Raw genomic sequence first — 14370 nt, 5'->3', positions numbered from 1 at the left:
AGCATTTCTTTTGCATCTTCGATCCATCTATATCGGCAGAGGATTCACACCCCTTCACCTTTTCAGCAGACGAAGAGAATCTGTCAGGTTGAGCAAAGGTCAGCCTGACAGGCACTCTTCCTGTTCAGTTCAGGCAGCAGGGAGCTAGACATTCGCTAAATGAGCTGGCACCTGCCTGCATGGGCTGAACTTTGCCAGGCTGAGGATCACACAGCCCTGTGGGCATGACCTGTTTAGCCTGGTAAAAGTGCCCTGAGGCCCTCCCCCTCATGACGAGGAGGAGTGTCACTGATTGCCTTGGTCCTGGGTGCTTCAGTTTTAAGCCCTAAAATCCCCAGGGTTGATTATCAATTCAGTGACACCTCGTCACAGAGTGGGGTGTGGTCAGCAGTCTCTCTGACCCCATCACCATCTGTGATGGGAGAGGGAAGTCAGGAAATGAGGGAAGGTAGCTGTCCCAACCTTCCAGACCTCCAAGGATTTTCTCTCCAGGAGCTACAAGGCTCATGTTTTTGAATGTTTGGTGAGTGTATGCATGTATGTTTGAATGGATGAACTTGTTGTGAGTGAATGGGCATGTGTGTGTGTGTGCATGTTTGTGAATGCATAGGTGTTAACGAGTGAGTGTATATGTGTGGCCCGCCTGCCTCCCTTCCTGCCAAAATTACCAACAGGTACCGTCTGTCAGGTCGACCTTTACTCAGCCTGACAGACACTCTCCTTCCCCAGAAAAAAGGGGGGGGGGGGTGGTCCCTCTGCCCATATGGACGAGCTGTGGCTGACAGGAATAAAAGGCATCTGTAATATATTGTACAAACCTTTCTATAGCGGAATCACTCATTATCTAGTGATAGTCTTTCTATAAAAATTCAGAACAGTTCAAAACATCGTTTTCTTCTTCTGATCCATATATGAGGAGGAAACCATAATTAGATTCTTCACCAAGAACATCTTTATGGGTGTTAATAAGTACTGTACACTTCCAGCCAGCTCAGCCAATGCATTTTGTCCTGTCAAGGACTTCATCAGGGTTTGCATATGTGCCCGTGGTGATCCAGAGTAGGCTAGTCCTTTTGTATTTAAAACCAATGACCTACACCCAGCATTGGCGCTATTGTATGCCTCTTGGCCATTACTCGACAGAGCCCACTAGGGAGAAACTCATCGCTTTTAAATATGCAAGAACTAGCCTATTCTGGATCACTACAATGGGGAATTGGGGGGGTGGCCGACCAGCGGAAGGCTCTCCCCCCCGGGGAAGTTTGGGGCACCAGGGGAGGGGGGGAGGAAGTTTGGCACCCGGGGCTCCCCGTAGCTGGGCTTCTTGGGCTGGTTGGGCTGGTTGGGCTCCTTTGGGCTTGTTTTGGGCTTCGTCTCTATATATACGGCCATTTTGTGTCACTGCACACTGTTTCATAGTGCAGTGACACAGCAGCCAGGGGTCTGTAGGCAGTTTTTTGGTCGGACTAGTGGCGTGGCGGATCATTGCTGTGGGCGTTTGCTGTCGCGTGGCCGTGCGCGTTATTTGGTGCCCAGGTGGTGGTAGCTGTTGAGGGATGGAGGCGGTTTCAGACCTGCGGGTGGCCGAGGCTTTGCGGCTGTTGGGCGAGGCGGGCCACATGGACATCGTGCGGCCCGACCTCCAGGTAAGGCCGCAGCGGCGCGCTGCCATCGGCGCCGCTGTGGCGTGTGAGCCGCCTCGGTCACGGCCGCACCCCGGCTCAGCGAGGCGGGAGGGGGTGCGGGGGGGCGAGGGGCGGGGGACAGCGCAAGGCGGCAGCGCCGCGCTCGAAGGCAAAGGGAGGGGCAAAGAGGGCCGGGCAGAGGGGAAAGAAGAGAGCGCTGGACTTTGTGGAGAAGGTGGGGGGGAGGGGGAAGGGGCAGGGGGGGCGGGGGGGAGGGGCATCCCGAGAGACGGTGCCAGAGCTGGGAGGGCAGGGGGGGGGATGCGGGGACCCAGGTGGTGGTGCCAGTGGAGGGTGGGGGGCCGGGGGGCTGATGGTGGTGAGGGGGCCGTGGGGGAGGGGGGCGTGGTGCAGGAGGGGGGTGGGGCCGAGGCACGATGAGCACGGTGGGCAGTTGGGGGGAGGGGATGGGGGGGCGGTTTCCCTTCTATTGACTGAGGAGTCAGATTTGGAAGAGGGGAGAGGAGGGGGGCGGACACTGAGCTGGACTGGAGTTCGTCCTCATCGGAGGAGGGGGGGCATGGTGGGCCCGAGCAGGCCGGCGTCGCTGTGGCGGCGGGGAGGGGTGAGGGGGGCCACACGGAGGGGCGTGGCAGACCAGAGGTGCTTGGGGGGGGTGTGCGGAGGCGGAGGTGCGGCGGGCGGGAGGGGTGGGTCGGGGTTGGGGGGGTGGTTCGGTGGGGGTAGTGTAGGAGAGGCAGGGGGAAGTGGCGGGCCAGGGGGGAGCTATGGCGAGGTGGAGGGGCGCGGGGGTGCAGCAGGTGGGGGCCTGGGGAGGGGGGCATGGGGGTGTGGGCCCAAGCTGGGGTTTCGGGGGGTGGGGAGGGCCGGGGGGCTGGGATTGGGAGGGGGATGGGGCCTAGGTGGAGGGGGATCCCGTCGCGGCGCGGAGGTCATTCGGCAGGATGGAGGAGGGGAGCGGCTCTGGGATGGGGGAGCGGGGGAGGGGGCGGTGCGTGGGGGGGAGAAGGGGGGTGTTTGCACCCTGGCATGCTGGACTCCACCTTTTTTCCTTGGCAGGAGCTGTTTGCGAGGCGCTCGGGTGAGCAGCATGCGGCTCCAACCCACCGAGAGGATGGGCCGGCTCTGTTTGGTGCAGGCGGCCGAGCTCCAGCGAGGGACCTAACTCATGACCGCGGCGAATGGAGGCGGGATGCGTCTCCGCCGGCCCCTCCCCGAAGGGTCTTTACGGCCACCGGGGGTGGGGGAGTGAGGATGGATGCGCATACTTCTGATTGGACTGCGAGTGTGGCGGCTGGGAGTGGGAGTGTGGACCTGATGGATTTGATGCGGGTGTGTCGTGAGAGAGCGGGTTTGAGCCGGCTGGAACCCCAAGTGGGGTGCCGTGGCGGTGTGGAGCCGGCTGATGGAGAGTCAGAGCAGGAAGGAGAAATTTGGGAGGACGGCGGGTCTTGTAATGTTGTTAGCAGTGTATTACAGGTGCCAGCAAGGCAAGAAGCGCCCAGAGTGACTGCCCCCTCAGCTCCACTGGTTAGGCGGCGGAATCCAGCAAGGACGACGACCTTGACACCAGGTAAGACGGGATACGAGCGGGGAGTGGCAAGCGGCGCTGTGTGCATGTTTCGGTGGGGACGGGGGCGAAGGGGAAGATGGATGGTGGCTGGTGCGGGGATACGTGCAGGACACGGGAGTGGGCACGGACGGCGCGGCGTCGGGTGGAGACGGGTCGAGCACGGGCGGTGGGTCGGTGGCGGTTGGAGAGAAGTAGCCGGTGGGAGGGGGGAAGGAGAGTTGTGTGGTGCCGGTGCGTAAGTTACCGTACATGGGGCTGACCAAGCCGCTGGGGGCTCACCTTTCGGCGGCGAGGAAGGAAAAGATCTGGAAAGGGGAGTACATTGACATCTTGAAGCTTCTCCACAGGGAGTTGACGTCCAAGGAGGGGTCGAAGGAGGAAGAGCAGTAGTTAGCTAGGCGCCCAAAGGTGCCCCTGACGCTAGACAACTGGTCAGCGGCTTTCCTCATTTACGCGAGTGTGTATTGCGAGAAGTTTCCGGACCTTTTCAAATACATGGATGTGGTGCGGAGGGCACAGGTGACTTACGGTGGGTTCGCATGGTCTCACTATGATGAGGAATTCCGGGCGCGCATGGCGGCGGACCCGAAAGCGCAATGGGGGAGCTGGATTTGGATCTGTACCAGCAGACGATGGGGGGGTCAAGTTTGGCCGCACCATTTACATGGCAAGCGGTTTGCCGCTGGTGCCACCCCCCTTTGCGGCCCGCCCCACCCATGGGGGGGTGGGGCAGGGAGACTCTGGCGGCCAGGCCGCAGTTGGGGCCTGCTGGGACTTTAATAGATGAGCCTGCGGGCGGGCGGCATGCCGTTTCCGGCACGAGTGCTCGACATGCGGACGACGGTATCCAGTGCAGCGTTGTTGGGGGCTCGGGGGCCCGCCGGGGCAGCAGCTCGTGCAGGGAGGGGCCCCAGCCAGAGGGGGAAAGGTTGGGGGGAGGGGAGGAGGCAGAGGGGGGGAGCTGGTGCTCTGGGCAAAGGCTTGTTCGCCGGTTAAGATCGAGCGGATGGAGCCCTGGCTGGCAGCGTATCCGCGGGCGGAGGATGCTGCGGTGCTGCGTCGTGGTTTCCGGGAGGGGTTTCGGCTGGGGTATGAGGGCCTCCGGATTGCTCGCTGGGCGGACAATCTGAAGTCAGTGAATGCGCACAAGGGCATTGTGAGAGAGAAACTGTTCAAAGAAGTCGGAGAAGGTCGGATGGCGGGCCCCTTCACGGAACCGCCATTGCCGGGATTGATCATCTCCCCCATCGGGGTGGTGCCCAAGAAGGAGGAGGGGCAGTTCCGGCTGATACAGCGCTTGTCTTGGCCGGAAGGGGAGTCGGTCAATGCCTACATCTCGGCAGAATTGGCGTCGGTGACTTACTCGTCGGTGGACGTGGAGCGGAGGCTGGTTTCGGCGGCGGGAAGGGGCGCGCTGATGGCAAAATGCGATGTCAAGTCGGCGTTCCGACTCCTTCCGGTGCACCCGGCGGATCACCAGTTGCTGGGGATCCAGTTCCAGGGTCTCATATTTGTGGACAAGGCGCTGCCGATGGGGTGCTCCATTTCATGCGCGCTATTTCAGCGGTTCAGCTCATTCCTACAGTGGGTTTTTTCCAGGCGCACAGGCTCGGAGTCAGTGACGCACTATCTGGATGACTTTTTCCTGGTGGGGCGGCCCGGAGCGGCAGACTGTCAGCGGCAGCTGGATGGCTTGGCCGGGTTGATGGGGAATTTGGGGTTCCCCTGGAACCAGAGAAGACGTGCAGTCCCAGTACGGTGTTGTCCTTTCTCTGTATCGAGCTCGACTCGGTCGCCATGGAAGCGCGCCTACCGGAAGACAAGAGGTCAGCGTTGCTGGTTCTGGTGGATGGAATGTTGTCAAAGAGGAAGGTGATGGTGCGAGAGGTGCAGGTGCTGTTGGGGCATTTGAATTTTGCTTGCCGCCTGGTGCGGGCGGGCCGAGCGTTTTGCCGGCGTTTGGGTTTGGCGTTGTCCGGTTTGACTTTGCCTCATCACCATGTGCGCCTCTCGGCGAGAATGAAGGAGGATCTGCGCATGTGGCGGGCGTTCCTGGAACGGTTCAATGGAGTACCCATGGCGCCAGCGGAGGACTGGGAGTGGGACGTCACCATGTACTCGGATGCGGCGGGCGCCGGCGGATTCGGTCTGTATTGGGAGGGGAAATGGTGTGCGGAGCAGTGGCCGGAGCACTGGCAGGCAGGCGGGAGGAGCATTGCGTTCTTGGAGTTGTTCCCGTTGGTGGTGGCGGTCACGGTGTTGGCGGGGGCACTGGCGCACAAGCGCGTGCTGTTTCGAGTGGACAACATGGCCGTCGTGCAGGTGGTGAACAGGCAGTCTGCACGGGATCCTCAGGTTCTGAAGTTGATGAGGGTGTTTGTCTTGCGTTGCTTGGAGAATGACATACTGTTTCAGGCGCGCCACGTTCCAGGAGTGGACAATGACATTGCCGATGCTTTGTCTCGTTCACAGTGGGAGAGGTTCCATGGGCTAGCCATGGCGGCGGAGGAAGTTAGGACGCCGGTGCCGGAGAACCTGTGGTCGGTGGGCTAGGTCGGGTCTTTCAGTTGGTGAAGGCGTCGGTAGCGGTGTCCACGTGGAAGGCATACGAGCTAGCGTGGGAGGAATTCCTGCAGTCAGGTGCGGTTAGGCGGGGGGACCGGTGGCGGCGCGAGGAACAGGTGGTAAGGTTCATGCTGGCGCTCATGGATAGAGGGCTGTCGCGGGTGTCGATTGCAGGCAAGTTGTCGGCGTTGGCGTTCATGGGCCCGTCGGCGGGGGAATTGGGGACCCGGCTGCTGGAGGGGTGGGCGAGAGAGAGGGGTGCGAAGGTGCGGCTGCGACGTTCCATCACGGTGGAATTGCTGGAAGGAGTCATTGGCGCGCTCCCGGCGGTGTGCAGGGATGAGGGCAAGGCATGCGTTTTTCTACCCTGATGTCCTGGTTTTTCTTTGGAACGTTTCGAGTGTCGGAGTTGCTGGGCGCAAAGGGGAGGAGGGGGGTGTTGTGGGGGGATGTGGAGGTGTCGAGCTCAGGAGGTGGCGGTGCGTTTGCGGCGCTCGAAGACGGACCAGCGGGGGGTCGGGACCTGGGTGGTACTGGGCCCGGGCGGCTGGGAGGGGGTGTGCCCAGTGGCATGGGGAAGGAGGTTGATGGCAGGCCGCGGCGAGAAGGAGGGGGAGGTTTTTGGTCGTGGTGGGGGTGACGGAGTGACAGCGTCTCAGGCTTTGGGGGTCCTGCGGTACATGGGTGAGGACCCGCTGGCTTTCTGGACGCATTCCTTCTGGATCGGGGCGGCAATGGAGGAGGCACAGAGGGGTTGGGGTAAGGAAGAAAAACAGAAGCTGGGACGGTGGAAGTCAGATTGTTACCGGACGTATGTGCGGTTGAGGGAGGCGGATGGGGTATTGTAACAGTGATTCCTGATTTTGATATGTGTGTCTTTACAGGTGCTGTGGCGGGGCCGGAAGTGGCTGTTTTGAATTTATATATTGTGGGACACTCATTCGTCAAGAGGGCAGAACAGGCGGAGTGGGACAGGCATCGGACACTCAATTTAGGCTTTAAATACAGGGCTGTACCGTTGTCATTGGAGGGGGAAAGGGGGTAGGCATTGGCATGAGTTGTTGCCCTTGTTGAACACGGTGGTGAGAGGGGGGGTGTGCCTGGATGTGGTGGTGATTCACCTGGGCGAGAACGATTTGGTGCAGTGCAAGGGCTGGCATTGCTCAAGCAAATGAAGAGGGACCTGAGGGAAATTAAGAAGCAATGGGCGGGCTGTCATGTTATCTGGTCCGAGTTTATTCCCAGGCGGGTTTGGAGGGGAGGGGAGCGGAGCGCCCAAGAGCCATAGACAGGGCACGGAGGAAGATTAATCGGGAGATGAGGGAATTTTGTGCCAGGGAGGGGGTGGGGAGGATGGAGCACCCGGAGTTGCGCTATGGCGCGGTCTATTTTTTCAGGGAGGATGGGGTTCACCTGTCCAGGTATGGCATGGAATTTTACATCATCCAGTTGAAGGAGGCTTTGGATGGGGCGTTGGGGGTGCTCAGGTATCCCAGAAGGCAGGAGTCCTAGGGGGGGGGGGTCAAAAGTCGTAAGCGATTTTCGTTTGGCGCTTTCCTAAGGAGATAGGGTGGATTTGCTGGAGGCCTGGAACTGTATGGTAGGCGGGGTGAGGTCATGGAGGTCACTGTGGCATTCAGTTGGGGGGTAGGTTGCTGAGCGGATGTGTTGTATTTTCGGTTGCAATGTTGGGGTTAACTTTAGGGGTGGGGGTGGGGGGCTGTCAGGCAGTTGTTATTTAGTGAGCAGTAGTTTTGTTCGGCACAGGCCAGGTGGGACATTGTTGTAGGTGCACCTGATTCCAATAAAGCGGCCTTTATCACACTATTTTGGTGTCTGTGTCAGTGCTTCCCCCCCCTCACCTGCTAGTGTGCCCGAAGCCAATTTTGATGAAGTCCTTGACAGGATGAAACACATTGACTGGGCTGGCTGGAAGTGTACAGTATTGATGAAAATAAATAAAGATGTTCTTTATGAAAAATCTAATTATGGCATCCTCCTCATCTATAGATTAGAAGACGAAAACCATGTTTTGAACTGCTCTGGATTTTTACAGAAAGGCTCTCGCTAGATAGTAAGTGTTCCCTCTATAAAACAGTTTTGTACATCTCTGGTGGTTTCTGAGCAGTGGAACTGTGAGAGAGGGAGCACTACTGTCTTACCTTAATTGACCTATCACCAGTGCGATTGACCTGAGGCCAACACTGTTTGTGTTTGAATGTGTAAACATTGTATCAGGACAAACAGGGTAATTTTAGCAGCTCAGCCATTCTTGTGCAAATGTGTCTTTATTGCGCCAGATGAAAGCGAGTAGTGTGTCAGGTGTACAGAAGGATGAATTGGCAGAAATTAAATGACAAAACATTAATATGGTATTAATAATGGCAGTATATTCGCTTTGTTTAAACTGTGAAAGCTCTGACACGTTTCAAAGGTCCATGTGCAATGTACTGCTCCCGTTCAGGTTTTTTCTTTGAATTCTGGGTACTTACAATCGTATGTTTTCCACTTGGTTCCAGAAAAAACAAAACCCGACTGAATCAGCTCATCAAACACGTACCTGGACAAATTGACAGCTATACTGTAATATTTGTATGTACGCATGCAATGGGTGGGCATATATTTATGAGGTGCAGGAATTATATTCAATATGAAGTAACAGTTAATACGTTTTATATAGTGACTGTTATGTTGTGCCACCCCTTCACAATGTTCACAGATTAAAGGCGCGTTCTTTATTTTGTGCTAATTTGTGTTACACTGCTTTCTTTTTTGATTTAAGACTGGATAAATACAGGCCTAAAAATGGAAGATCCAACAAGGAAAGGTTTGATTTTGAGGCACACATCTACTTCGATGATGCATTTCTCAAACAGACGGAGGAGCTCAAAGAAAGGCGTGTCAATAACTACGCAGAGTGCCTGGCGACAGTCGTAGAAGAAGTGCACAGGTATGGCCAACATGTCAGGACTGTAGACAGCTAGCAGAGTAGAGAGCTGTTACCCAATGTGCTGACTTTCCAGTAAAGGGCCTTTCCATATATTCCCATTCAAGTAGCCCTAATTATGAAAGGTCCACTCTACTTCGCACTCAGACTAGGAGGTTTGCACAACATAGAGATAACACATATAGTGGCCGGTAAGGAAGATTGCTATAAAAATATTTAAGTAGAGATGGAGTAAGAGTTAAGGTTGGAGCAGACAGACCTAATGTGTTTAGCTAAGGACACAACAGGTGTAAGCCAGATTTATTTTCAAACAGACAATTCTAAAGTTGGTAAAATAAAACAATTGTTGCAACAATGTTTCCCATGGGGCAACACATTACATGATAAAACAAAGTATGGACAAAAGCACAATACTGATTACAGAATAAACAAACATGAAGCGTGCATTGTGACCAAGCTGACCACTACCCACCTCCCAACAAACACAGACCCAATGAGCAACCGGATGGAAAAGGCAATAGCCAAAGGTCAGAAGGACAACCTTAACTCCCAATCAGAATCGATTTACAAGAGTAAAATCCAGTACTGCAATGAAAGGAAAATAATTCATAAATAATGATGAAGGTTTTTGATTCCTAATTTATTTACGGTGCGGCACACATACCTACTACATCCATTGAAAGACATCGGTAATCACAGAAATGGACAACTCGACCTTACAGAAGTAATAGTATTCTTCCTACAATACAAACACAGAGTTAGGTATTGGAAAACTATTGCAATGTCGCAGAGGAGATTAAATCGATGCCAGGTGCAGTACCACAAAGTCTTAAGTAGATTTTGTCACTCCCCAGTCCATCACCCACAGCGAAGGCCACAACTCAACTTCTGAGTGGCCTCCAGAATGTAAATTCTACAAAACTGTTAGGCAAAAGGATGTACTTGCCACAGTCTGGCTATGGGTTCTGATTGAGCTCATAAAAATGAGCAACCTGAATCCTAGTAGGTCAATTTGTTTATGTGAGGAAAACCTTGCTCACTTTTGGTAGCTTCGATCAAGCAGAGTCATTCCTTCAAAAAATGCAGGTAAGAAATAAAGAACTTACATTTTCCAAACCGGTATGTTAACAAGAAAAACAATAAAGAGAAAACGAGAACTTCTTCAGGAACAACCAAAGGGAAAGTTAAATTCAGAACTATTCTATGTGGTGTGGTTAATCAGGACCTATTTCCCCTTCATGGTTAACTGACTATGAAGCATAGCCAGGTGAAAGCTGTTAGTTTGTACCAGTCACAATGTACCATAATAAAGTTCCTGGAGGTCGAAAATCTTCAGCTGGCCAATACTGGAATTCTGTAGTTTAGAAGGGCTGCTTTTTGTGATCCCACATTAGCCGCATTATTTGGTGGCCAGAAGCTGGAAGTGGGAGAATACACTAAAAAGTAGCTTTATCGTTTGTGTCTTTGGCACGTTGTCCTGCTGATCAAATTAATTTGTTCTCATTCCCAACTTAGGTAAAAGATTCTGTTATGAAGAGTTCCTGCAACTCAATTTAAGATCCACAGCAAAATATTAATTAATATCTAGTTCCAGGGTTGATAAAAGGGGGGGGGGCAAGAGGAGACATTATTTATCAGGCCCTTTCTTATTCAGATTCCTGCACTCATTCTGTAAAATGTATTTGTGAACTTCAAATAACACTTGCACATTTAATTATTGATGAGGCAACTAATACCACTAGATGGTGAAGGATGCTAAATCTACCATATCTTTATTTTTTCTGCAAAAACATGTTGTTTTTCAACTTAGAAACAGGTGCTTGTCTAAAGGACCCATCAAGTAGATGTTGACCCAGAACCCCCAAGAACCTCTAACATGCTTGACTGGTTCCTGCGATTCCTCTGTAGCAACACCAACTTCATTTGGCCACTAGACTACACGGCCACTAGACTACACTTAACGTCTTCACTAAGAGAAAAGGTTTTACAAGTGTAGGGTGTTGAATGTCAATGAAAATTGGCCTGCTGGTTTTCTTTCATGTACACTGTTTTCCTTGTGTACTGGGATTTCCACTGCCTCCAGCTTCAAGATGGATCCGGCTTGGAGGTTAACAAGAGGCTACTCTAACTAGCCCTCAAAGCACCCTTTAACTCTCAGTGATAAAAGGCAGAGTGAGAGACACATTCTGCACAGTGCTCTGTTAGGCAGTTTCAGAGTTTTTAAGCAGCAAAATGTTAAGTATTTTTTTAGGTCTGACTTGGCAGCGCCGTTGTCAACCTGTCCTTATGTGTTAAACGCTAAAAGATCTTTCAAAAGCACAACTGAGAGAGAGGCTTTGGCTCCGAACATATGTTGATTCTGTAGAGTATAACGTTTGATTTGACAGAAATTCTGTCCTACTGCTGGAAAAGAGTGCTTGATTTTCACATTTTGCCTTCTGGAGATGTTTCTGTTCAACATAGCAGGATTAGGTGGATTACCGCAACAAGCCAATGATGAAGGCCATAGGCCTGAAATCTTTATTATTTAAAGTTATGACAAAGGCAGTAGACCCAACATATTTATACTGAAAACATATATTAAAGCATATAGACATGTAATAGTGGATTGTTACTGTGCTACAGCCTGAAGAGATATTTTATGACATGGAATATGACAGATTACAGTAGTAAACAAGGGTTTAGGATTTGGTCCCACCTCTGACAAAACCTACATATAGAAAATGTTCACTGTTTTGTTAGACCCTATTAGGAGGGGCAAAATATTGTTTTGCAAACTATACTTTGTACACATTTGTAATTTCATAACTGTGTGCCTGACGGTTGCCTTGCAAGTAGGCTTATGTGCAATATAATAGGCCTGGATTAGTTATGGTGAAAAGCCAGTGATCAAGGCGGTGTCAGATTGGTCACAGGGAACTATTACATCAGATGAAAGAAGTCTTGTCTATTAATTAGGAAACGTAATGATAGAAACGGTAGGCCAGACGTATTTATTTTGAAAATGATAGTGATCCAGCGCGGCTCCAAACAAAACCTACAAACCATCACCATACTTCCTAGGAGTTATTCACACATTACTGGTCAATGGGGCCCATAACACCGCAAATCATTTATACGCATTCACCCTGTTCCCAGGATTGGTGAAGACTAGAGGAGAGCTGCTTGATTTCCAGCAGAGTGTCTTATTTCATGCTAAAATTGTATACACTATATACATCTGCAGTTTTTCTATATTTCCATGGTTTTATTCTTAAGAAACATTAAAACACCCCACCATTATTCTCAATGGATCTGCTAGTAAAAGTTAACTGATGGACAACAAGACCAGCTTAATTCTTCATTTATTTAATTTTTATTTAAAGAGTAAATCTCCTAGCATGACCTTACTTTATTCGCTCTTATTTTAATAATCATTCAAACACTTAATAACCTAGACAGAAAAAGAAGTTAAATTCAAACATTTATATCTATTAGCATAACAGTTCAGAAAAATAAGTCGAAGACATATTACCAAGATTTCAGGACACTGACATCAGAACAAGGACAGCTAAGTTCCCAAAAACCACCTGTATATTCTTTCTTGAAGTTCACCTCCCATCAGGACTCCGCACCCATTCAAAAGTTAAAGTCTAGAAAAATGTCAAAGTCTTTGCACCATCGAAAAGTTCATCAATCCGACAGCATGTCATGGTGCGAAAAGAAAATCAAAGGCAAGCTCCTTTCTTACTTCCAAACGTCCTCTTTTATACCCTTTGACCCTAACTTATCTTTCTAAGATTTGAAACTTTTAGGGTCCTTGTTCATTCTCATTGGTTGAATTAAGGGGTGGATGAGCATAACCTCATCTGCTCATTATCCATATTTCTGCCAAGGCATCGTTATAATCAGAAAATAAAGTCTCAATTATCCTTTAACAGTTTTTTTCCACTTGTGTCCTTTAAATTGTTATTTCAGACTGGTTTCCCATGCTCACGATGCGGACATACAAATTGTTGGCACTTGCTCGAACATCCAGGCCACTCTGACCTTGACCCACGCTGTACAGGCACAAGCTGCTTGCACTTCTCTCAAGCACAGTCGCACATGTGTAGATCATCACAATCTCGAAGTCTCCTAAACCACCATTTTCATGTAGGCCGCATGGGCCATAATGGGAACTATTATAGAAACAAACACAATTGAACGTTAATTTTCGAAGTATAGCCCTTCTGTTTACCTCCCCCCATTCTAAGGTTACCCTGTTAGTTATTACCTAGAGTTTTTAGCCACTAATAAGCATAGTTTACTTACCATTCTCCACCATTCCTGCCACAATTAGACATACAAAAAGCATATACACACAGATTTTGGTTAGATTATGACATTTGCGTACAAAATTAATATAACAATTTCACTTAATTAGTAAGTTATGATTCGCAACAGCAGATTAGTATCCCACATGTATGTGTGTGTGTGCATTCTATTCTATGTTGGTTAATTTCCAAACCACACGATTAATACATATTACTGTTATGGGGAAGAGACTTTACGAGGGGTATACAAACATTTTTCGTTTTCACCCTCTCTCCATCAACTCCCTCCTTTGGGGATTTATCACCAAATAATACCCAAAATTTTGAAAGTTTTATCTCAACATGTTTTAAATTCTTTCAATTAGTATGAGTTATACTCTAGTTTCTTCTAATTTCTTTCCGTCTTGATAAAGTTTTTCTTTAAACTCTTCCATTTCAATATCACCTTTTTCACGTTCCCTTTCTTGTCTTTCTTCAAATGCTTTCTTTATAGACTTTTTAATATTTCTTCTCTTTCTGAGTTTACAACCTAATCTTAAAATCAAAAATACTACTAATATTAATGTTACTGGAATTAGTACCGTCCCTATTATGGATCTACCTTTTTCATAAAACCAATTTCTAACTGCTGAAAAACTTCTACCACGTTTCTCAAGAACACCATCAACTTCCAGTGGTTTAATCTCCTTATGCAACTCTGTAAGGTTTGTAATATATCTTTCAGTGTTTTGACTTTCATCTGAAATGTATGTACAACAATATGTACTTTCAAAATTCCACAGACTCCTCCTTCTTTTGCCAAAAGTATATCAAGAGCAAGTCGATTTTGCATCACCACAGCTCTCATAGCAACCATTTCTGTATTTACCATTAGAAATCCTCCTGCTGTTTCTGTTGACAAACGATTTACTATCGGTGACAATTTTCGAATTCTGTTTGCATTAAAGGATATACCAACTGCTGGTATCAATGCTCCAAAAACATCACCTATTATTTCTATCACAATTTCTCTTGTTCGATGACTTAAAGGTTTACCTATCTCATGAATTCCATTTGTTCCTTTATCTACATGGAAAATTTTAGGGAAGACCAGGCCTATATAACAGGTCCCATACCAGTGATCAAGCAATCTATAATAAGCTTTGTTCCCACACAGAAAATATATCCCAGGAAAGACTGGGTCATTACCTCCTTTAAATCCCCAACCCCCTTTTATAAGTATGTATTTTCACATTGACTTGCTCCCACAAAATAATTATCATACATTTCCCTAATAATGGTATATCTATATTTATAGCCCCATTCACATTGTGTCCTTCTATATTATCATCCTCAAATGTCCAC

General features: G+C 49.7%; 1 protein-coding gene across 1 annotated transcript in view; it reads left to right on the top strand.

Annotated features, from left to right (window-relative positions):
• Nucleotides 1-14370, top strand: part of LOC147708561 (chitin synthase chs-2-like) — a 709679-nt gene that overhangs the window by 313399 nt on the left and 381910 nt on the right. Inside the window, exon 6 of the mRNA XM_086925750.1 lies at nt 8567-8734. Within this exon, the coding sequence (XP_086781876.1) occupies nt 8567-8734 (168 nt within the window). The remainder of the gene's footprint in view (nt 1-8566; nt 8735-14370) is intronic.

This window comes from Lissotriton vulgaris, chromosome 6 (genome assembly GCF_964263255.1).
Source record: "Lissotriton vulgaris chromosome 6, aLisVul1.2, whole genome shotgun sequence".
Lineage (NCBI taxonomy): Eukaryota > Metazoa > Chordata > Amphibia > Caudata > Salamandridae > Lissotriton > Lissotriton vulgaris.
Note: the sequence above shows the minus strand (reverse complement) of the source record. Positions and strands in the feature narration are given on the sequence as shown.